We start from the raw sequence: 23906 nt of genomic DNA, 5'->3' as shown, positions 1-23906 counted from the left end.
GTGCATTTCCAAACCACATCCAGGGAAGTCTAGAGCCTAGGTGCAGGACCTTTCCAATTTGAGTTGGATTTTGCCTCCGGGAGGGAGTATGGGTACAAGCCAGCATTTTCATCATCCGCAGGTCAGGTACCTTGAAATGTCTGGTGGCACTCAGGGAAGAGCCCCCCAGCTTGCTGTCACAGGACACAGCTGCTCCCTTCCTGGCCATGTAGCTGGCCTCCCTCTCATAATGGGACTAGAGGCTGGGCAGGCTGCTTGCAGAGGAAGATGGGGTCTGCTTGCAAACCTGCTGATTCAGGCTCCACGAAGGAGCTAGTAACGCTGGACTCCTTTCGGCGCTCCGAGAATGGGGTGAGGGCGTCTTGGAAGGATTTCCTTCCCTTCTCAGTACTTTTCCCTGCTCTCAGTCCATTTGCTGCTAAGATTTAGGGATTTTCAGGCCTGGAGGGAAAGTCCCTCGGGACAGTCATAGAGAGCTAGCACAGGGTGGCCTGGAGAGCGCAGAAGGAAAGGCTGGATCCGTGGAAGGCGCGGGGAAGGCAGGGTGGGGACTCGGTGGAGCCCGCGCTCTTTTGCTGAAGGCTTGGAAAGGCTGCGCAGAAGACAGACGGTGACTGGGGAGACTCGGGAGCCTGCCCGGCCGGCGGGAGGGTGGGGGGCGGAGGGAGAAGGTGGGGGTGGCTGCTGAGTGGGCCTCTGGAGTATGTGTGTCTGTGTCAGTGCGTATGTGTGTCACTGTCAGTGCGTGTGTGTGTCTGTCTCAGTCCGTGTGTGTGTCTGCGCTGGCGCCTGACCAGGGTGATTTCCCATAAACCACATGCCCCCACGCTCGACTTAAAAGGCTGTGCCGAGGGCTGGCTAGTGAAGTTCGGCCCGAGGAAAGTGAAAGTTCGCCTGGGTCCTCTCCACGCGGGAGCCGCTCTCCGCATCCCTGGACAGCGGCGCGGCCCTCGGCCGGGGCGCCCACTCGGCAGCGGCCAGCGAGCGAGCAAGGGCGACGACGCCCCCGGCCGGGACCCAGCTGTCCGTATGACCGCGCCGGGTGCCGCCGGGCACTGCCCTCCCACGGTAAGCGGCTGCCGCGGCGTGGGGCCCTGGATGGACTGGGGCGGGGGCTCGGCGGCCAGCTTGGGGGGAGCGGCAGCTTGGAGCTGAGAGCCTGGGCGCACCGGCTACACTGGCTCAGCGTTCCTGCCGCCGACGAACCGCCGTTGTGCACGGACTGGGCCCCTGGCGCCTGGGCGGAGGCTGGTGGCGTCCCGGCAGCTGCACCCGGCATTGCCGGACTTCCCTGGGAAAGGGAAGGCTGCTCACCCCCATTGCACGGAGGGGAACGCTGTGCCACCCGCAGGCAGGAGGCCCCACTCAGCCAGGATGTCCTGCCTCTCTCCCTACCCACCACCACCAAGGCAGAGGTGGAGTGGCTGTGAGCTGAGTGTGTGCCTTCCTCCGTGGGCACCTTCCTCAACGGCCACACACGTGCTTCCAAGGCCCTGCTGGGGAGTGGGTACTTCTGGACGGGGAAAGTTCAGGGGGTCAACCAACTTATAGAATGCCAGGGCCTTGCTGGCAGAGGGATGGAGGGGGCAAACCACTGCTTGTTCCAGCCCACAGGCAGGTGACTAGGGTGGCTGTTTGGGGGTTGGCGAGGGGGTTGCTGCAACAGCAAACTGCCCCCCTGGGGTAACTTGGGGCTAGCTCAGAATCCCTTTATCTTGCAAATTCTGGTTTCAGCGACTGGGGAGATCCTGGGCTTTGTGGTGGTTTGTTGTGCAGGAGGAATGGAGAGAGGGTTTGGTGCTGCAGAGCTGTGGCCAGGGGCGGGGTCTGCTCCTGACTGCGCAGGGGATGCCCTTCCCAACTGTGTCAGTAGCAGCTTCGGCCATAGAAAGTGGGGGTGGCACTGTGAATGACCAGCCAGGGGGCTCATAATGGGATTGCTTCTGGGGAGCCCTGGGAGAAAATGAGAGGAGAAACCTGGGGGAAAAAGAGCAGAGAATTATTTGCTGGTAGAGGAGAAAGGGTTGCAGGTGAGGTGAGAGAGAAAGGGAAGAGTGGGTCCATAAGGGACCGTGCCCCACTGAGAGAGGGGAGATAGGGCTGAGAGGGGAAGGAGAAGGGTTAGCCATAGGCAGTGAAGCAAAGCTTCAGGGCTGAAGGGGAGACCATGAGGAAAGAAGAGGACGACAAGGGGGCTGTGTTTAGACAGGGGAAGTCCAAGGGCAGGGTCCTGCCAGGTCTCTCCAGAGGCCTTGCTTCCGGGTAAGATGGACTGGAACAGGATGGGTGGCAGAGGAGGCTGGACAGCTGGGCTGAGGTGTCCTAGCATCTCTGAACCTGCAGTGGAGATTCCTTCAGAGGGCTGCTCCCCAGGGAGCAGGGATGGGAGGGAGCAGGCCAGGGCTAGGGATGGGAGGAAGAAGCAGTCAGAGGAGAGCCTGCTCAGCCAGATGCAAGCCAGAGTGTTAGTCCCCCTGCTGCCTGTCCAGATCCTCTGGAAGCAGAGTGGAGGCCCCAGGTCCAGGGGGATCCCCACTGACCACTTTCAAAGTCAGCCTCTCATGTGGTGGCTGCGCTCTCCCCCAACTGATGCCTGAAATGTCACCAAAACCAGGCAGCCCTTGGAGTTAAGCATGGCCCTCACCTTGCTATCCTCAAGCATCAGTGTCTGGAAGTGCCTCCAGGGAGGCTGTCTTCCCGAGCAGTCCCTTTCGTCCATACCATTCACTCCAGAGCCTCAGTGGCAGCCAGCCTGGGCAGATGTACCCTAGTGGCCCAGTTTCATCCAATCGTTCCTGAACCTAAGGTTTCTGAGAACCTGGGCCATTGTTCCCACCCAGGGCAACCTCCCCAACTGAGCCTGAAGTCCCCCCAGCCCCATGACTGTCCCCTTCTTCCACACTTTCCCTCCCTCAGATCAGCCAGGACCTCACAGTCCCTGTGTTGACTGGTATTAAACCAACCTGTACCTCTTCCTTCCATGCCTCCCACCCCTCTCCTGCCATCAGCTTCTCCCCATCTTTCAAGGCCTCACTGAGGTCCCTGCTCTCTGCAGTCTCCCTGATAGCCCAGCCAGAGCTGGGCTCTCCTCCTCATAACAGCTGGCCAGCATTTGGGCTTTTAGTGACATGTAGCTTAGCACATTGTTGTGGGCTGTTTCATAGCGTCCTTGTGTTTTTCCAGTGAGCTACTAATCTGCAGTATTTGTCTCATCATCTGGATTATTGAGGCAAAGCCCATAGTCCAGGAAAGTGTCAAGCCTAACCCCACCCTGCCATCATTTCCCTGAATCTGAGGGCATTAGCTTCCAGGAGGTTTGGGAGCTCTCAGGAGGCAACCTCAAGCTGAAGAAAGAAAGGCCGAGTCCCTCTGCTTTTGGCTGAAGAAGGAGAGACAATAGGGCCAGGGATAGGGATGAGGAGACCTCATTTAAGAGGAGGAAGAGAAGAAGGAAGGGGAAAGACAGAGCGTTAGGAGCCAGTTCCATCACTCTGGGGATGAGCAACTACTGGGCCACGTGGGTGCTTGGAGAGGAGAGGGGTCTCAGAAAACTTCCCTGCCATCATAAAAGGCAGTTAGCTGGAGGAAAAGCCTGATGGTGCTCAAACAGGGTGCCAGGCAAGGGATGGCCCAGAACTGGCACTGGTGCCTCTGATTAATCAGTTGGGCTCCTTTTGAAACACACACCCAGGGCTCCAAGAGGTCTCTGGCAAGGGATGAGTTTGATCCCAGTGAGACTGAGTTTGATCCCACAGTTTTTCCAGTGGCAAAGCCAGATCTGCATGAAACCAGGTGGAAGGAAGTACTGAGCCCAGGGGAGCTGTCTCTGGCTGGCCATCTGAAAGCGGGTGCCTGAACGTGAACTTGAGGGCAGTTCAAAAACTGCTTGGCTCAGTGTTGATGTTGCAGAGAAGGAAAAAATGGGTAGAGGCAAGTCCTCCCCTCGAGCTTCCTGTGTAATTAAAATTTAAACTGGTAGGCACACCATCTGTGTCACTATTAGTTCAATGTATAGTTAGGTTTGGCTTAATCTGAGAAGGCTTCTTGGAGAAGGTGACATTTGGGTTGTTTTCATGGGAGAACAAGATTGTGCTGTGACTGTTAGAAATCCTGGGAAAGCTGGATTTGGGGGATGCTGTATCCTGGGGTAAGGGGCAGAGCTTGCAGCATTGTAGGTATGAGGCCTTTGTTTTCTGCTCTGAGCAGGGCATGGGGCTTAACTGGGGAGAGTGAGATCTGGGGAGAAATGACACCCTCTCTGTCATAGACATGGCTGGGCTCCCTGCTGTTGTTGGTCTGTCTCCTGGCGAGCAGGAGTATCACCGAGGAGGTGTCGGAGTACTGTAGCCACATGATTGGGAGTGGACACCTGCAGTCTCTGCAGCAGCTGGTGAGTGTGTGGCCATGCTTTATTCAACCATCTCCCCACTGGGGAAATGGAGGCAGGAGCCAGGGAGCAGGTCAAAGAGAGGGGTTGCAGGCAGGAACGTAGGGCAGTGCAGGACATTGCTTGTGGTTCCCACTAGCTCCACTGGTGAGACCTTCTGCTAACCTTCCCAAAGTTAGGACCTCTGGTCTCCCCACCCCTGAAGCCCTCTCTGACTGCCCTGCAGGCAGTGAATGGGGTGGGCTTCCATCTGCTTGCCTGGATTAGTGATTGCCCAGGAACATCAACCACTGACTCTGAAAAGGCGTCTGAGGTCTGCTGTCCCTCAACGGGATACCTCCTCTGGGAAGCTAGCCCAGTCAGCCTGCTGTGTCCAGATGTTGCATCCAGCTCCTGGATGCTCATATGTGGCGCCAGTCTGGCATCAGAGCCCCACCCAGATTTGGAGAAGAGGCTCTTGCCTAACTCCCAGCCTTCCACCCTCACTTCCCTGGCTCTTGCCCATGCCCTGAGGCTGGGATAGCCTGCTCATCTGGGCCATGAAGGAGCCCATATCTCATTCTAATCAGGCTCATACGTGGTCCAGCCAGGCAGACAGAGGTTGCTGTCATGGCTGCTGTCCTGCTTAGCGGGAATTTACCATCCCTCTGGCCAGCCAGGCAGGGTGGGGCATCACTGGCTAAGGCCAGCTCCAGGGCTTGAGCTTCTGTGGGCTGTGCCTTCTGCCTCTCTTGCCCCAACACTACTTCTCCTGCATGCAGCTGCTATAGCAACCCAAGGGAGACCAAGAGCCCCACATTCTCTGAGGCTTAAAACACAGAACTACTGCTCTGGGGCTAAAGAGGGCTTTAAGGGCATCCAGCTCCAACCCCTACAGATATTCAACCCCCAGAGCTTATCCAGCCTCTGCTTGAATTCCTGCAATGACAGGGTGCTCACTACCTCCCAGGCAAGATTATATCCTGTATTCTCCTATAGACATTTCTTTCTTAAAACAAACTGGCATTTGTCAGATTTCCTGGGGTGATAGGTGGAAGGAGGAGACTTGTTTTTCTACAGCCTTCCCCTGGGCATCTGGAGGGCACTGGTCTTCTAGACTTGACTCTGTCTTTCCACATGTGGTTAGCAGGGATGGTATTGATACCCTAATCCACCCAGAAGCTAAGGTCCCATTCTGACGAAAGCTGAGTCAAGCTATAGACATCCTGCAATTGCTGGCCTGCTCTCTCTTGCAGATTGACAGTCAGATGGAGACCTCATGCCAAATTGTCTTTCAGTTTGTAGACCAGGAACAGCTGGTAAGTGATGGCTGTTTACAGAATCCACGCACCAGCCTGCATGCACCTCTCAGGGTGGGGTGTGTGGGGCAGCATGAAAGCAGCAGAATGCCTAGAGCTGGAAAGGGTGAGAGTGTGAGGATCTGTGGGTGCTCAATTATAGGGTGCTGGGATCCAGGGCTCAAGTCCCCTGCCATTCCCTTCTCCTGGCCTGATACATAACAAGTGCTCACTAGGTGCCAAGCACTTTTCTGATTTAGTCCTGACAGTACCACGATGTGGTACACAAATACTGTTTATTACCCACAGAGAGGTGAAAGAGCATAGCTAGCAGGTGGTAGAGGTCTGATGTGAATCCAGGCAGGTTGGCTGTAGGGCCTGAGGCAAATCAGTACTTCTTCCGAGTCTCATGCTTCACTTAAGGATGTCACTTCTCTTCACCAGGCCAATGAGAAGGCAGGGAGGCAGTCCAGCCCTTCCTGGACTTGCCCCATACCTAACCAGCCACCAAGCGTTGGTGGTTCTGCCTCCCAGCATCTCTGGGTTCTGTCTCCTCCATCCCCACCTTCACCCCTCAATCAGTTGCTTGGACAATTTCAGGAGCCTCTTAACTGGTCTCCCTGCTTCCGGTTCACTCCTCATCTCACCACTAGGGGGAATTTCCTGAAACCACAACCTGCTGCCTTTACCTCCCTCACCCAAAAACATCAGGGCCCCCATCACTCCAGAAGAAAGCCAAGGTTGTCTAGTCTGGGTTACACCAGGCCTAGCCATTCTCCACCACACAAGCCTGTCCACCACCTCCCCATTCCCTGCTCCTTCCTGCCTCGCATCCTTTGCACAAGCTCTTCCCAATGACTCTTACGCCTTTCCAACTGCCTCCTCATCATTATTCCACATCTATTCATCTTTATGCCTCATGCAAAACTGCTGTGGTACCCAGAAGTTGCTCCTGTCTCTGAGCTTCCACATACCGGACCCATATGCACCTCTGTTAGGACTGGAGAACACCTCATGGTCCAAACAATAACCTCAGTATTTTATTCACTCACTCGCTTGCTCTAACGCTCATGCCTTAACTAGCATTTTCTAGGAACCTACTGGACTGGGTGCTGGGGGTAGGGAGCTAAAGCAGAGTCTGTCTTCAAGGCAATCACCAGCTCTTTAGGGAGACAAAACACAGAGGTTATTCTTTGGACCATGAGATAATCTTCAGCACCCCTATGTCCCAGAGGATTTGAAGGGGCCATATGGTAAAAGACTTGTGAAAGCAAGCCAAGAGGGGCCAAAAAAAAGGCGGGGTGGGAGAGTTCCCTGGAGTCCACCTTCCCTATGTACATCCGTCCTGATTAAAGCCTCATATTCTAGAAACCCAGAGGACTCTCTAATCAGAATCCACGTTTCCTTCACTGTAACCCAATCTCCAATAGTGCTGGATCCCAAAGAGAGAGAGACGGGCAAGCCGAGGGCAGCATTCTCCTTGTTGCTGGTGTGGTGTGGTCCCTCCCCTGGGAGCAGGAGGAAGCCAAGCTGCAGCCTTCCATCTACCTGGGGTTGGGGGTTCCCAGGCCACAGTGGCCAGGCCATAAGCCCAGCTTGCTGTTTTTCAGAAAGATCAGGTGTGCTATCTTAAGAAGGCATTTCTCCTGATACAAGACATAATGGAGGACACCATGCGCTTCAGAGACAACACCCCCAATGCCATCGCCGTCACGCAGCTGCAGGAACTCTCTTTGAGGCTGAACAGCTGCTTTACCACGGATTATGAGGAGCATGACAAGGTAGGAGAGCCCTGGGGCCAAGAGCACTGAGTGAGGGCAGAGGCGGCTGTGGAGGTGCTGCTCTATCCACAGGCAGAGAGTACGTTCGCTCACCTCGCCTCATGCCATTGCCTGCTCACTGTCATTCATGTGTCATGCCCCCAACCTTTACTGGGCAGGAGGCACAAGGCATCATGCTGGATCCTGATGATGTCACTGTGAGCAACAAATACCTGGTGTTGCCTCATGTAGCTTATAGTCAAGTGAGGTTGGCAGCTGTTAAACAAACCATGACACCAGTAAATAGAATTGCAAACTATAAGGACTGTTCATTCCAACAGCAAGCAGTTATTGAGTGCCTATTGTGTACCAGATACTGTTCTAGACACCAGGAAACAGCTGTGATCAAAACAGACAAAAATCCCTGCATTCCCGGAGCTTACATTTGGGGGTGGGGGTGAGACAGTTAACAAAATATATAAGTAAAATATACAATATGTAGCATGGCAGTAACTGCGTTGGAGAAGAGTAAACCAGGGATGAGATGACCCGAAGAGGTGGAGGAGCGAGCTGGGAACAAGAAGCTTGTAGGGCTCAGGGAGCGCAACGGGAACTCAGACTTCCATGGAGTTGGGGAAGAAGAGATAAGGAAGACTTTGCAGGGCTCAGGGAAAGCAACGGGGAATCTGCATCTTAAGCAGCTGTCCCGCTGATGGTTATGACGCTCTCGGATATTCACCTGCAGACAGATGTGAATGCTGAGGTGCAGGCTCCAGGAGGGAGGGCGGGTGAAGCTGGAGGAGCTAACCCCCAGCAAGTCTCCTAAGAAGACGGACTTCCACGGAGTTGGGGAAACAGAGACAAGGAAGGCTTCTGAGTCAGCAAATATTAATCTGAGCTCCAAAGATGAGTAAGAGTTGAAAGCAACAAGGCTAGAAGAACATCCTGGAACAGGAAAAGCTATGCACAAAGCCCTAAGGTGATCAAACAGGAAAGTGCACATTCAGGGACCCAAAGGGTTATCAGCACGGCCAGAGTGTGGGAAGTGAAGGAGGGAGAGGAGAGATGGTAGGAGCCAGATCATTTGTGGTCTTAGAGATGTGGGATTTTGTCTTAAGTGTGAGGGAAGCCACTGTGAACAGGCACTTGGCTTAATTTCAGGTTATAAGACTGACCTGGTTGCTGTGTGGAGCATAAACCATAGGGGGCAGGAAGGGAGGCTGAGAGACCAGCAGAAGGTGGGAGTCTAGGCTGGACATATTGGCGGCTTGGACCAGGGTGGTACAGCGAAGGTGGAGGCAAGTGGACTGGACATGGGTTTGGGGGCAGAATCAACAAGACTTGGCATGTGCAGTGGATGTGAGAGGCTGAGGGAAAGGAAGAGCCAAGGATGGTTTTTGTCTTGAGCACCTGAATATTCTAATGATGCTGACATGGGGACGATCTGTGGGCAGAGCAAGTTTGAGGCAAGACGGGAGTTCAGTCTGGGGCACAGCAGACGTGAGGTGCTCATGAGATGGTGAGCGGAGACATCAAGCAGGCCGCCGGACATGCGGGCCTTCAGTGTGACCGGCGATGCACAGATCTCAGAGGCATGGGTGTGTGGCTCCTCTGTGAAGCCATGGGGCTGGACAGCACTGCCCACTGTGAGGAGAGAAGCAGGCCCAGGAACCCAGGGCAGGCGGAGGATGGGGACCCGGCAAGGAGCAGCCTAAAGTTGGGAGGGAAAGAAGGAGAGTGCAGAGCTGGTACACTGGGTTCCGGCATGGAAAAAGTGATGGGACTTCATAAAGAAGGGTTGAGAACTCAAGCAAGGTGCGGGCTGGAATTGTCCATCGGACTTGGCAATGCGTCACAGGTGCCGGATCAGCGTGAATAGAAAGGAAGTAGAGGCACCGCTGTGGAAGAACCTGAATCCTAGTAGGGGCAGAAAATGAGATGCAGCTAGAGGGGGTGTATGATTGAAGGAGAACTTTTTTTTTTTGAGACAGGGTCTCATTCTGTCACCCAGGCTGAAGTTCAGAGGCACAATCACGACCCACTGCAGCCTCAACCTCCCAGGCTCAATTGATCCTCTGACCTCAGTCTCCTGAGTAGCTGGGACAACAGGCACACCCCATTATGCCTAGCTATTTTTTGTAGAGATAGTCTTTTGCCATGTTGCCCAGGCTGATCTCAAACTCCCAGGCTCAAGTAATCTCTCTGCCTTTGCCAAAGTGCTGGGATTATTGATGTGAGTTACTGTACCTGGCCAGGAAAAAATATTTTAATAAGAGAGATATTAAATCTGCAGTTTTCCAACATTAAGATCCTAAGAGTCACTTGGGGAATGTGTTGAAATGTGTATTCCCAGGACACAACCCTAGAGAGCCTGGTACACTGAATTAAGAGAGGCTGTAGGGCTGGCCACGGTGGCTCACACCTGTAATTCCAGCACTTTGGGAGGCCGAGGCAGGTGGATCACCTGAGGTCCAGAGTTTGAAACCAGTCTGGTCAACATGGTGAAACCCATCTCTACTAAAAATACTAAAATTAGCTGGGCATGGTGGCACATGCCTGTAATCCCAGCTACTCAGGAGGCTGAGGCAGGAGAATCACTTGAACCCAGGAAGTGGAGTTTGCAGTGAGCTGAGATTGTGCCGCTGCACTCCAGCCTAGCTGACAAGAATGAGACTCTGTCTCAAAAAAAAAAAACCAAAACAGAGTGACCCCAGGAATCTGCATCTTAAGCAGCTGTCCACTGATGGCTATGACCCCTTGGATATTCACCCATAGACAGGTGTGAATGCTGAGGGGCAGGCTCCAGGAGAGAGAGGCAGGTGAAGCTGGAGGAGCTAGCCCCTAGCAAGTCTCTCTAGAAGACAGAGGAGGGATTTGGAGCTCCTGAGGATGAAAGGCACGTCCTCCCTTGAGACAGGTGGGTATCAGGGAGAGCTTTCTGTCGGAGGACTCCTGTGTTCTCTGTGAAGTATGAGGTGGGCTGGGAGGGAGGCAGGTTTATGAAGAAAGAGGCAAGAGAGCCAACTCACCTTCCTTACGGCAGCCCTGGGGAGAGCCTGGAAGAAGTTATTGTTTTGAATTTATAGATGAGAAAATTAGCCCAAACTGGCTGTTTATTTGGTCACTGGCACCTGGCTGGTGAGCGATGGAGCTAAGCCCAGTCTTGTCATTCATACATCTAGCTGGTGAACATTTCTTAAGGGCCGACTGTGCACAGGCCAGGGGTATGTGCTGATGCCTTCAAGGACTTCACAGCCTAGTGAAGCCCATGGTTCTCCCCTGTGAAGCTCAGTTTAAGGGAAAACTTGGTATTTGTGATTCTGTGGCAGTTAGGCCCTGGATGAAGCTGTGGGCATGGGTGGCATGGCCTGGTAGGAAAGGAGAGGTGGGTCTGGGAGTGAGCCCTGAGGGATGGCAGCATTTGGACATCAGGAGAAGAGGAGCTTGGTAAGGAGACGAAAGGGGCAGCTTGAGAGGTGGAAGAAGACCTAGGATGGTGCAGCTTCTCAGATCTCTGGCAAGTGTAGGAAGCCTGGGTCTCTTGAGCAGCACAGAAGACAGCGCTGGGACCTCCTCAGCCCTCCCTCCAAGACACACCAATGCCAGCAAAGGACCCGCATCCCTGGCGGCTGCCCTGTTTCCTTTGCCTCACTACAGCTAGATGATTTTTCTCAAACTCAACTCTTATCGTGCCACCGCCCACCTCCCTAACACCCCTTCAGGTGTTTTCCGTTTGCTCTGTGGACAATACTAAAATATCTGGGCTTGGCCTTTGAGGCCCTCAAGACCTGCCCTTGCTAACTTCTCTCCACTTAAATCTCTTGTCACGCCCCTCCTTGGTGGCAGTGCTGCAGCCATGACAGCTTTCTCTTGGTCTGTGGACTTTTCCTGCACTTCCTTGCCTCAGGACTTTGCACATGCAGCTCTTGCAGGCTGGACAGCTCTCTCCAATCCCATCTCTTTCTGGCTCATCTTTTAGTTGATTCCTCGGGAAATTCTCCCTGGACCTGTTTAGTTCCCCTTGTTGCACACCATCGGATGGCCCAGTACTTTTTCACAGGACTCACTGCACTTGTAAGAATGTGTTTAGTCCCTGCTGGACTCAGTGTCCAACTCAGCCAGGAACCACCTCTCTCTTGTTCATTGCATGATTCCCAGGTAATTACCATATGCCTGGCACATAAACATGTGTTGAATGGGTCTGTGAATGAACGACATATCTCATAACCTCAGGACTCGATCTGCTGCAAACGGGAAAGGGGAGGGAGGAAACAAAAGGGAAAAAGAAGACAGATGTGAAAAAGGCCAAGGGAATCTGGCAGACAAGATGGAGACATGGGGCCAATGGTCATGCTCATGAAAGGGGGCCCTGATCTCCTTCCAGGCCTGCGTCCGAACTTTCTATGAGACACCTCTCCAGTTGCTGGAGAAGGTCAGGAATGTCTTTAATGAAATAAAGAATCTCCTTGACGAGGACTGGAATATTTTCAGCAAGAACTGCAACGACAGCTTTGCTGCATGCTTCAGCCAAGGTAAGCATGGAAGGCGCCGGCAAGTGTGCAGGGGTGGTGCATATGGGGCGGGGACTGGGCGGCGAGATGTGAAGCTGGGGGGACCCCTGGGGAGGCAGCCTGGCTTCTACTTGTGTCCCTGTGTGCATGAATGTGCTTGTCCCATGTACATATGTGGCTTCATGTACCTCTGGTCCTGGGCACATGTCTTCTCTGGCATGTGTGTGCATGTACACCTACAATATGTCTGCATGTGGCGGTGTCAGGAAGGAGCATGCTGGTGCCTTGAGATTAGGGAGTGGAAACGGGAGCCTGTCTTGGGAGCCCTGTAGGTATGGAAGCTTTCCCCACTGGTTCTGCAGGCTGGCTGAACGTGTGGGGGGTTCTGTGGAGACAGCTGACACCCATCTGGGAGTCAGGGCCCTTGCACCAGGAGCTCTGCTGAGAATCACCGGGACACCCTGGCTCCAGAAGTCCCCAGGATGCCTTGGGCGTTCCCTCAAGGGACAAGGCTGGATTTGAAGTCTGAGCATCATTCGAACTCCCAGGGCTGGCTCAGCTGCATACATGTGTACACTGCGTGTCCTCGTCTCTGCGTCCCGCACCACACGTGCCCTTCTACCTTCAACCTTGCTTCTCAAGGCAGCGTCTAGGGCCCTGCAACCTGCCAGTGGCCAAGTCCAGTCTCGTTGCTTCAATCCCAAGGCCTCAAGCCTTGGCTGCATTCTAGCCCCAGCCCGTTCCTGCCTGTGGCTGTGGCTGTGTGGCTCCTGGCTATGCATGACACCAGTGTCTTTGGGGCTTGAGGTTGTCTTGTGTTGGTCCGGAAGGCAACTGTTCAACTTCCTGGCCGGGCTGCTGCTCACCCCTAGCTTGGCCTGTGGCTGGGCGGGAACCCCGGCACGGTCTGTTCTCTTGTCTTCCTTCTCCCCCACCCCCAGTGTGTGCATCTCAACCCTGCTCTTTGTCTCTGCCCATGAGACCCTGCATACGGCACCTTCCCTGTGTCATAAGCGCCCACTCTAGTCCCATCCTCTTCTCAGCCCAAGGGCTGAGCTAGGAGATGAGGCTCCCCAGACTCATATCCCCCTCTTGCCCCACTCTGGGAAAGCTGTGCTGGATGCTAGTGACTCTATCTTCTCCCCATCTTTCTCTCTCCCTCTCTCTATGGTTCTTTCAGATGTGGTGACCGAGCCTGATTGCAACTGCCTGTACCCCAAAGCCATCCCTAGCAGTGACCTGGCCTCTGTCTCCCCTCATCAGCCCCTCGCCCCCTCCCCGGCCCCTAGGGCTGGCTTGACCTGGGATGACTCTGAGGGCAGCTCCCACTTGCCTGGCGAGCAGCCCCTGCACACGGTGGACCCAGACAGTGCCAAGGAGCGACCACCCAGGAACACCTGCCAGAGCCTTGAGCCGCCAGAGACCCCAGTTATCAAGGACGGGACCATCAGTGGCTCACCACAGCCTGATCCCTCTGTCGGGGCCTTCAACCCCAGGATGGAGGATATTCTTGACTCTGCATTGGGTACTAACTGGGCCCCAGAAGAAGCCTCTGGAGAGCCCAGTGAGAGTCCTGTCCCCCAAGGGACAGAGCTTTCCCCTTCCAGGCCAGGAGGGGACAGCATGCAGGCAGAGCCCTCCAGATCCAGCAACTTCTCAGCATCTTTTCCACTCCCTGCATCAGCAAACGGCCAACAGCTGGCAGATGTAACTGGTACTGCCTTGCCCAGAGTGGAGCCCGTGAGGCCCACTGACCAGGACTGGAATCACACCCCCCAGAAGACAGACCGTCCATCTTCCCTGCTCAGAGACCCACCGGAGCCAGGCTCTCCCAGGATTTCATCACCACACCCCCAAGGCTCCAGCAACCCCTCCACCCTCTCTGCTCAGCCACGGCTTTCCAGAAAACACCCCTGGGGCAGCGTGCTGTCCCTTAAGGGGCTAGAGAGCAGGAGGAGCACCAGGGATCGGAGGAGCCCGGCAGAGCTGGAAGGAGGACCAGCAAGTGATGGGGCAGCCAGGCCCCTGGCCCGTTTTAACTCTGTTCCTTTGACTGACACAGGCCGTGAGAGGCAGCCCAAGGAACCTTCCAGCCTGCAGCTCCTGAAGTCTGTCTTCGGCCTGCTGGTGCCCAGCGTCACCTTGGTCTTGCTGGCTGTCGGCGGCCTCTTGTTCTACAGGCGGAGGCGGCGGGTGAGCAAGTCTCCATGAGGAAGAAGAGGCAGTCCCTTAGGGCAGGGGCAGAGGCTGGTGAGGGTGCTGGTCGGGGGACAGCTTGGGCATGGCCTGGGCTCTTCAGATGCAGAGAGATAGGGGCTGGCTCAGCAGAGAGGATCAGAGGTGGAAACGGAGAGCTGCTTTGAGAATTGGGAAGGCTAAGATATAAGGTCAACGGGAAGGGACTGGAGCAGCAGGGAGTGGGAGAGAATATTCTTGGGCTGACAGCAGGATGACAACCAGACAGTCAGGGAGCTGGAGGAGGAGAGCAACGCCCTGTTACTGTGTCAGGGTGGGCCCCGAGTGGGAGTTCTGCAGAGCCTGGGGCAGAAGGACCCAGAGGAAACAGCCTGCAAGGGCGTGGGGAGAGGAGAGGGGGCACCATCAGCAGAGAGACCTCACAAATCTCCCTTGGGCCTCTGACTGATCCCCACTTTCAGGTAGCTGGGAGGACTCTTGCAACCCTCTCATTAATACCTGGGGCAGCCCTTACTGGGGATGGGGTCACCCCCATCTCCATCCTTCCCCAACTCCTCAGTGAGATGCTCTTTGCTGTTCTCAGAGCCGCCTAGAGCCTCAGAGAGTGGATTCTCCCTTGGAGCAGCCAGAGGGCAGGTGAGAGCTTGTGGTAGGGCTCTGGGAGGCACTGGGGACCTGGCTTGGGATCTGTTTCCCCTCTTGGTGGTGGGGCTCTCCCACTGGCTCTGAGGAAACGGAGCTATGGAACAGGATGTGGGTAGAGAAGAAGGGCTCCCTCCTTTCCCAGACATCTGGGCTTTTTCCTGATTTCTCCTTAGAGTTAGGCAGTTCTGGGTCTTTTCAATCTGAGAGGGCCTAGAGCATGTGTGGGGCTTAGGGGTAAACTACAGGGTCGAAGGTCCCCTTACTGCCCTGCTTCTGCTGATGTCTAATGCCAGACCTGTGCTCTGCCTGCAGCCCCCTGACTCAGGATGAAGACAGACAGGTGGAACTGCCGGTGTAGAGGGAGCTCTAAGGTAAGATTCTGATTTTGATCTCCACTCCTAAAACTTAGCTATACCCTGTTCCAGTCACCCTTACCTGCTGGTGACACCAATTCCCCTGAGGCCCCCACACTGACTCCCTTTCCTCTGGGCGATCCAGTTCCCTTTCCAGCTAGGTCCAGCCACCTCTCCTTTCCAGGTCCTCAGCTATTCCTCTACCCCTCCATTCCATCCACCCTGCTGAGGCCAGAGACTGTTACCTCTGCACTGGGCTTCTGGTGTTGCTGCCACCATTAACCCCAGAGCAACCACACCCCCCTTCTTCAAATGTGGCTTTTATGAGGTTTTTATCCCCCTGGGGAAATCTTCAGTAGCTCTGCGTGGCAGCCACTGCAAGCCCTACATTCTTAGCTTGGCTGCCAAGCCCCTCTGACAGCAGTGGCTTGCCAGGTCACTCCCCCATCTGGCCCTCCTCCCAAGCCAAGGTCAGTCCTGCTTCCTTGCTTTTAGGATCATGTTGACAGAGAACCTGAATCTTGGAAGGGCTCTCAGGGGTCATTTGGCCCTGGGTTCCACCCCAAAGGGGCTGCCCCTCTCCATGTACCCTACAGGGAGCCAGCCAGCTGCCTGTCACACACTCCCAGTTCCAGGCCAGCCCCGTGCTAGCCACGGCCTATGCCATCTTCCAGTCAGACTGGGAGAAACAACTTCCTCGTTCGAGGCAAAACTGGCTTCCCTGCCCCCTCCATACTGGTCTTCCCTCCTTTCCCATGAAAGCCCTCAGATATTTAAGTCAGGTATCCATGTCCCCTTTGAGAATTCTCTAAGCCAAGTGTAGCCAAGTCCCTCAAACGTTCCTTATATGATATGGTTTTCAGACCCCTCACCATCCTGGACACACTCGTTTGTCAATGTCCCTCTGAAAATGTGGCACCCAGCCCCGGACACAGTACTCCAGATGTTGTCTGACCAGCTCAGAGTACAGTGGGACTCTTACCTTCCTTGATATGGACAGTATTCTTCTATTCGTGCAGATTAACATTGCGTTAGTTTTTTTCTTAACAACTGCATCATACTGTTACATGATGAGCTTGCAGTCTATTAAAACCCCTAGTTTCATTTCTCATAAATCTCTGTCAAGCCAGACCTTCTCTACCCTGTACTTGGACAACTTAACTTTTTTAACCAAAGTGCAGTTTATTTCACCTTTGTTAAAGCCACCTTGTTGGTTTCTGCCATCACCCGAGCCTACTGAAGCTGTTTGAAATCCTAATTCTGTCATCTTCATAGCCATCCCAGCTGTGGCTCCTGCACATTGACGAGTGGCTGCCGTTCTCCTTGCCCATGTTGTTGATGTAGATGTGACCCTACTGTTCCTCACCCCTGGCCCCCAACCCGAGCTGGCCCACATCTTCTCCCTCCCACCCAAGCCCACAGCCACCCAATAGGAAGCCTTCCTGGATTCTCCACAACTTGTGACTGCTCCTTTCAGTCATGCCCCTCCTGCCCTTTTGTATTTGGCTGATAGTATATTAATTTGCACTTATTTGAATGTTGTGTTCATATTTTTTTTAAATCTTATTTTATGTGTGTATGTACATTCCACATCCCTAAGATTGTAAGCCCCTTGAGGGCAGGGACCATCTTCCACTTTTTTTGCGTTTCTTTGTCCATCCTGGGTTCTACTACAGAGAAGGCCTTTCCATATTTGCCAAACATGCAATAAATATTGACTGAGTGCTTCAGGGCTGACTCACGGACTGACCCTGGCCAGCTGTCTCTAACTGACCAGTCTCTAGCTGACCAGTTAACCAGCTACCTGACTGACTCTGGCTGACTGGTTGACCAGCTGGCTGGGTGACTGACTAACCAACCAACCATCTGGTAACTGCCTAACTGCCCAGCTGTTGCTTGGGGAGCCCATTGACCAACTGACTGGCTGATTGCCTGACTGACTGGTTGGTTGGCTGACTAGCTGGGGTGGCCCATTCAAGTTTCCAGTCACAACCTTTACCAAGTGCAAGCCAGTGCCACAGGGCTCTCCCATGTGTGGAGTGACAGGTCTGGGCCCCTTCTAGAGAGACAGGGAATTTGGCAAATGCTCAAAACCAGGGAACTTATTTAGACAAGAGCCAGCAGTAACAACATATCTGGAATCCTGGGGTCTGCCTTGTCAGTGGGGTGGGCTAAGATGGGTGAATGGGTCAGCTGGGGCACTGGAAAGACTGTGAAATGACCCAGGCCTCCTCAGAACTGGTGGCTGGTGGCTCAGTGCCACACTACCCTCCCCACTGGTCGCCACCCTCCCAGACACCCTGCCATGGTCTTGGCTCTCTGTCCCATCCCTCTACCCACCAACCCTCCTTTCCCCACTTGCTTATTCTCAGTCCTGTCCCAAGTATTCCTCTTCTTCTTCTCAATATTTCACTCGGAGAGGGAACCCAGGGCAGGGACTACATCCAGACCCCACTTGGCTCAGCAGGTCCAGCCCTGAAGTGGTCTCCAGGCCAGGCACCAGTGGTCTTGGAGAGACTGAGTGCCAGCTCCTAGACTGACTGCTGCTCTGATGAGAGAAGTGAGAGAGGGAAGCATAGAGGCAGAGACTGAGATAGGGACTTGGAGCCACAGAAAATGCAGACAGCAGCCCCTCATCCCTACGCAGCTGGGAGATGGGGCAGCAGGCTGGAACTCGCCCACCAGGTCCTTCTCTCCTCCTGGGCCTTAGCAGGGCCTGTGTCCTGACTGTACCCAGAATGGCTCATGTCCAGTTTATGGTTCCCCTTCTTGCCCTCCAGAGCATGGGAATGGGCAGGAAGCCAGAGGCTGTGGTTCCATCTTTCCTCCTTACCCAGTATGGCCTATGGATGTTGGGAGGGAGGCTCCACACAAAGTCCAAAGTCAAAAACTGTTGGATGGGATCCAGGGGATTTCTGCTCTGGGAACAAAGTGTCCTGAGGATGCTGGGCAAGAGGACAAGGATGGGTGTGGAGGGGGAGAGGACAAGGCCCTGACTCCCACGGGTGATGCAGGAGGCAAAGCCCTCGGCCCATCCAGGAGGGGCTGGGTTGCTTAGGGGTCAGCATGCCAAATGGCAGTGTGGGAATTTCCTTGTCCCAGCACTATCTCCAGACTTGTCCTCTCTGGCCCTGTTCTTCCTCTTCAACTAGCTCCACCCTATTGTCTTGGACATCATCTTTGATGCTCCTCTCTGATGAATGGTGTGGAGGTAGAAATGAAAGATTCTTCTTTGCTAGTGTTAGCAGGAATAACCCTTTGCTCACTGGACCAAGGTCAATGAGGTGACTCTGCCTGAGGAGGGTCCAAGTGCCCCATCCCTCCATGTCGCAGCTGTCTTCTTGAGCAGTAACCCTCTTCCCAGCCCTGCCCAGACCTCTCCCGGGGCTCCGTTATCTTCCACTGGGGCCCCTGGTTCCCCAGGAGGAGGTAGGAGGTGAGGCCAGTCTGGCCAGAGGCCTGGGCTGGTGCCAGAGAAAGCCGCCCAGTCTCTCTGTGGCGTCTGGAAAGGCCAGGGAAGGGAGGAAAGGAAGTCCCGCCTGCAGCACCGCCAGGAGCCCACAGGAATGCCACGCCTCCCAACCCATGTCCTCAGTGACCCTCCCCGCACTCCCACTCTGCTGACTAGCCTTTCTTTCTCTCCCACAGCTGGATGCACAGGACAGTCTCTCCATGGGAGGAGACATTATGGGGCATCCACCACCTGGAATGTGGTCTGCCCTCCATCAGAGCTCCTGCCTGCCAGGACTGGACCAGAGCAGCAAGGCCAGGGCCCCTCTGCCTCAACCCACAGACCCTTGACTGAGTGAGAGAGGCCAGAGGGTGCTCCCCGTGCTGCCACTATTTATTGTGGGCCCTGGAGGCTCCCATGGGCTTGAGCCGGCGGGTCCGGCTCAGAACCCTCTTCTCTCAGGGGCTGCACCCTCCTCTCACCCCCCTCTAGGTCAGCACCTGGGCCAGGGACCCACCAGCCTGTGGCTTGTGGGAGAGCATGGTGGATGCTAAGGAGTGGAAGAACCCTGCACCCAGAGGACCCGCCTAGTGCCAAGGGATCCCGGCCTGGACAGGCAGGAACCTGTCTCCAGAGAGAGGATTCTGAAGTTTGTGGGGCGGGCCGTGTCAGCCTGATTTCCCGTAAAGGCGTGCAGCCTGAGAGACGGGAAGAGGAGGCCTCTGGACCTGCTGGTCTGCACTGACAGCCTGAGGGGTCTACACCCTCAGCTCACCTAAGTGCCCTGTATTGGTTGCCAGGCGCAGAGGGGAGGCCAGCCCTGCCCTCAGGACCTGCCTGACCTGCCAAAGATGCCAAGAGGGGGATCAAGGCCTGGCCTCTGCGTCTCCTCCCTCCAGCACCTGCCAGAGCTTCTCTGGGAGGCCAAGCAGAGGCTCCCCTCATGAAGGACGCCATTGCACTGTGAACACTGAACCTGCCTGCTGAAGCCTGCCTCCATCGATCCATGAGCCAGCATCCATCCATCCTCCACTCCCCAACCTCTTCCCAGTCTCCGGCACTGAGCTGGTCTCACCAGTTGACTGGGGGAGCCCCTCCGCCCTGACCTTCTCCTGACCTGGCCTTTGACTCCCCGGGGTGGAGTGGGGTGGGACAGCCGCCTGGACTGCCAGCCAGAGCCGGTCTTTAGGCTGTGTTGTTTGCCCAGGTTTCTGCATCTTGCACTTTGATATTCCCAAGAGGGAAGGGACTAGTGGGAGAGAGCCAGGGAGGGGAGGGCACCGACAGAGAGGCTGCAGGGTGAGTGCTGACTGAAGATGGCCTTTGAAATATAGGTATACCCCTGAGGCCAGGGGAGGGTCTGCACTCCCAGCCCAGGGTCCTTTCCTGCTGCCCCAGGAGCCTGGAGCCGAGCAGGTTGTCCCTGTCAGGAGCCCTGGGCTGGGCTGCATCCTGGCCCGACCTGCCTGGCACCCAGCTCCCATCCTCTTCTTGCCCTTCTTGCTTCCTGACCTCAGTGGGCAGTGATGACCTCCAGCCCTCATCCAGCCCCTCTACTGTCACCTCTATCCAGGAAAGCCAGGGTGGGAGAGGAACCAGGAGATCCGGGCCTCAGCTTCCAGTGCTTGGAGGGCCTCCACTTCATGGCCAGCCCATGGTGGTGGCTCTGAGATCTAGCCAACGGGCGACAGGGCTGCCAGTTGCCCCTTGGTTCCTTCGTACTGCTGTGTGCCTTCTCTCCTGCGGCCCTGGGCCCTCCACTGAGACCCTGCCCTAACTGGGCATGCCGTGGGGCCCATGGCCTTCCCTTCCTGCCCAGGAAAGTGAGGGTCTTCTGGCCCCACCTCCCCTGCCCTGATGCTGACAACTGAGGGAAGGCAGTGAACTTGCACGTGGGGCTTAGCCTTCTCATCACAGCCTCTATATTTGATGCTAGAAAACACATATTTTTAAATGGAAGAAAAAAACAAAAAAAGGCACTCCTTCCTCATCCCTCTACCTTAAACATATAATATTTTAAAGGCCAAAAAAGCAATCCAACCCATTGCAGAAGCTCTTTGTTTGCTTTTGGTGGCATCAGAGAACAGGGAGCCCCAGAGCCACCTCTGGTGTCTCCCCAGGCTACCTGCTCAGGAACCCCTTCTGTTCTCTGAGAAGCCAAGAGGGGACATTGGCTCCCGTACTGTGAGATTTTGTTTTTATACTTGGAAGTGGTGAATTATTTTATATAAAGTCATTTAAATATCTATTTAAAAAAATAGAAAGCTGCTTATATATTTAATAATAAAAGAAGTGCACAAGCTGCCATATGAGTCATTGGAAAAGTTGCTTTTGGGGTGTGGGTGGCAAAAATCAGGGTGGGTAGGCAGCAGTTGCTGGATGAACCCCAGCTTAGAGAGCCTTATTCCACGGTACACAGGGGAGGAGGATTATCTCCAAGTTTCAGTCTTGTTACCAAAACCTCCTGTATTATTGCTGTCCCAAACACATCCATCTGCATATCTGCTCCTAGGAAAAAAGGGCAGAAAGTGGCCAAACCTCAGGCCTGTTCACCAGCCCCTGCTCTAGCCTAGCCTAGCCCAGCCTGGGCAAATGGCTGGTTGGGCTCTGGCCAAGGGACCCCGGGTCCTGCGAGGATAAGGGTCCTTGACTGCTGAGCCCTGCTGGCCAGGGCAGAGGGAGCTGGCTAGGTCCTTGCAGGCTCTGAGATGAATGAGTCCTGTCTCCAGGCTGGGAAGTGAATGTGGCTAGCAGGGCTCTCCCCTGCTAGCCAGGAGTCTGTGTGAGGGCCCTCATTAGGGCTCGACCTTCCTACTGGAGCTGGAGAGGAGACTGAGGATGTGGCTTTCCATGGGGAGAGGGGTGTTAGGACCGGCTAGAGCAGTTGAAGGCCCGAACACACATCCCGGGCAAAGCTATGACAAGCGGGGCCTCCCCATCCCTGAGGGTGTGGTAGACAGCTTCAGATCAGTGGTTCCCAACACTGGCTCATCGGAGCATCACTTGGGTTATTTAAAAAAAATACTGATCCCCAAGCCCCAACCTAGATCAACAGAATCAGACTCTTAGGAGTGAGGTTCAGGCACCAGACATCAGAACTTTTTTATTTTTTATTTTTGAGACAGAATCTTGCTCTGTCAGCAGGCTGGAGCGCAGTGGCGTGATCTCAGCTCACTGGAACTTCCACCTCCCAGGTTCAAGTGATTCCCTGCCTCAGCCTCCTGAGTAGTGGGGACTATAGGCACGTGCCACCGTGCCCTGCTAACTTTTTTGTTTTTTAGTAGAGATGGGGTTTCAGCATGTTGGCCAGGATGGTCTGAATCTCCTGACCTCATGATCAGCCTGCCTCAGCCTCCCAAAGTGTTGAGATTACAGCCATGAGCCACCGTGCCCAACCTAGAACTTTTAAAAGACATCTCAAGTGATTCAAATGTGATCCAGGGTAAGAAGTATCTATAACTGCACTGTCAGGTAGGGCGGCTATTTAAGTTTAAATTAATTAGAATGAAGTAAAAGTAAACATTCAGTTCCTTAGCTACGCTATCCACGTTTCAAGGCCTCAGTAACTACATGTGGTTTCCATGCTTGACAGCACAGAAACACAACATTTGCATCACTCTGGAAATTCTACTGGACAGTGCTATCCCAAAGATTAGGTCCCTGGACTTAGGAACCAAGGTTACAGGGCCAAGATTGGCATCAAGTAAATCTGGCCAGGGCTAAGTGTTCAGGTGTCTCAGTCACCCCTTTCTGTGGCCTCACTCCTGCCACCCTGTCCCTTGTCATTTCTCTTAAGATGGCTCTTCCCTTTCTATCAAAAGAGCCCAGAAAAGATTTTTGAAGAAACTTACATTTTATTCTTCAAGGCCCAACTAAAAAAAGTCCTCCTCTGAGAAGCTTCCCAGCCTGATTAAAGCCCCTGAGGCCCCCCTAGTTCAATTCTTTCCTCCCCTGTGCTCCTACAGATTTGGAATTTGGGGCCTGTGTGTCTGTCTGTCCCACCAGCCCATGATCAGTGGCAGACACTGCTACATCCCTCCTTTTATTCAAGGGGGATGTGCGCCTAGTGCCCTCGTGCCTAAGAGTATCTGGCACATGGTAGGGCTCAGTAATTATGTGCCAAAGGCTGGTACTGAAAGCATGAACAAAGGCCTTGTAATGCAAATTCTGACCAGACATAATGGGCGGCCTTTTCTAGAGGCCTTACTGGTGTTACCAAATGAGATTAGTATCTAAAAACTGCCATTCAATGGCCAAGCAGAAGGAGTCTCAGCAGAAGAGTCTTCCTGGCTTCTGACGGAGATGGGGCTAGGTTAGAGCCCTATCTGATCACTGGGCCGTGGTAGATGGAATGTACATTTCAAAGCACCTAAGCAAGGATTGGTGATGCGGAGAGCAAAAAACCCCTTCCCCTTAGCTGCCCTTCCAGAGTCCCCAGAAAGACGTGAGAATCTCAGCAGGCCCTTCCTGGGCTTCATGTGCTGCAGGGGCTGCTTGGGAAGCATCATACCTAGAGAGCAAAATTCACTTTGAATTGAGAACCAGAGAACTGGCTAGGCATGGTGGCTCATATCTGTAACTCCAGCACTTTGATGGGGCCGGGGTGGGAGGATCACCTGAGTGCAGGAGTTTGAGATCAGCATGGCCAACATAATGAGACCCATTTCTACAAACAAATAATCAGCCAGATGCAGTGGCACACAGCAGTAGTCCCAGCGACGTGGGAGACTGAGGTGGGAGGAGAGCTGGAGCCGGGAGGCTGAGGCTGTAGTCAGCCCTGATTGTGCCACTGCATTCCAGCCTGGGAAAGGAAGCAAGACCCTGTCTCTAAAAAACCCAAAACCAAAAAACAACAGAACGTAGGTTCTTGGCTTGAATCTTGGCTCTTACTGTTTGACCTTGAGTATTTAACCTCTCTGAGCCTCACATTTCCCCTCATCTATAGAACTAGTCCAGGTATACCTAGACTGCAGTTCAGGTGAAATGACAAACCCAAAAGCACCTTGTGGCTTCCAAAGGGCTGCCCCTGAATAAAGTGTGTACTGAGGCTGTGCCTGCCAGCTGGTCTGACAGTGCCTAAGCCGAACAGATCGCTCCCCTCTGGGCAAGGCTTGGGGGGCCAGTGTGCTGCCAGGGCCTGACTGTTCTCAGAGGAAGGTGGCAGAGCCGGGTGCTTCCCACAGGGATGAGGAGTTAGAGATCCTGTGGCTCAGGGATTTCTGGCCGACGAGAAGAGCCAGGTAGAATACTGGAGTGGAAAGCGGCCTTGGGTTGCTACGGGTGCCGGTGAGCAGGGTCAGGAACTCTGGCTTGGACTGTATAAGCA

At 54.4% G+C, this 23906-nt stretch overlaps 1 protein-coding gene across 2 annotated transcripts; it reads left to right on the top strand.

Annotated features, from left to right (window-relative positions):
- The first annotated feature begins 667 nt into the window (after nt 1-667).
- On the top strand, nt 668-20885 carry CSF1 (colony stimulating factor 1). 2 transcript variants are annotated; one of them, XR_004260293.1, is made up of 10 exons: nt 668-1068; nt 4268-4390; nt 5623-5685; nt 7275-7445; nt 11809-11956; nt 13116-14128; nt 14715-14767; nt 15089-15147; nt 18778-18934; nt 19073-20885. XR_004260293.1 is itself a non-coding variant. In XM_032249827.1 (9 exons), exons 1-8 carry the CDS (start codon nt 1030-1032, stop codon nt 15132-15134), a joined length of 1656 nt encoding a protein of 551 aa, XP_032105718.1. In that variant the 5' UTR covers nt 668-1029; the 3' UTR covers nt 15135-15147; nt 18778-20885. The 2 variants fall into 2 exon arrangements, 1 of the variants encoding a protein (XP_032105718.1); XM_032249827.1 differs by having other exon boundaries at nt 18778-20885.
- The last annotated feature ends 3021 nt before the right edge of the window (nt 20886-23906 follow it).

Source organism: Sapajus apella, unplaced genomic scaffold, assembly GCF_009761245.1.
Source record: "Sapajus apella isolate SASKATOON/1434 unplaced genomic scaffold, GSC_monkey_1.0 scaffold69, whole genome shotgun sequence".
Taxonomy (NCBI): domain Eukaryota; kingdom Metazoa; phylum Chordata; class Mammalia; order Primates; family Cebidae; genus Sapajus; species Sapajus apella.
Note: the sequence above shows the minus strand (reverse complement) of the source record. Positions and strands in the feature narration are given on the sequence as shown.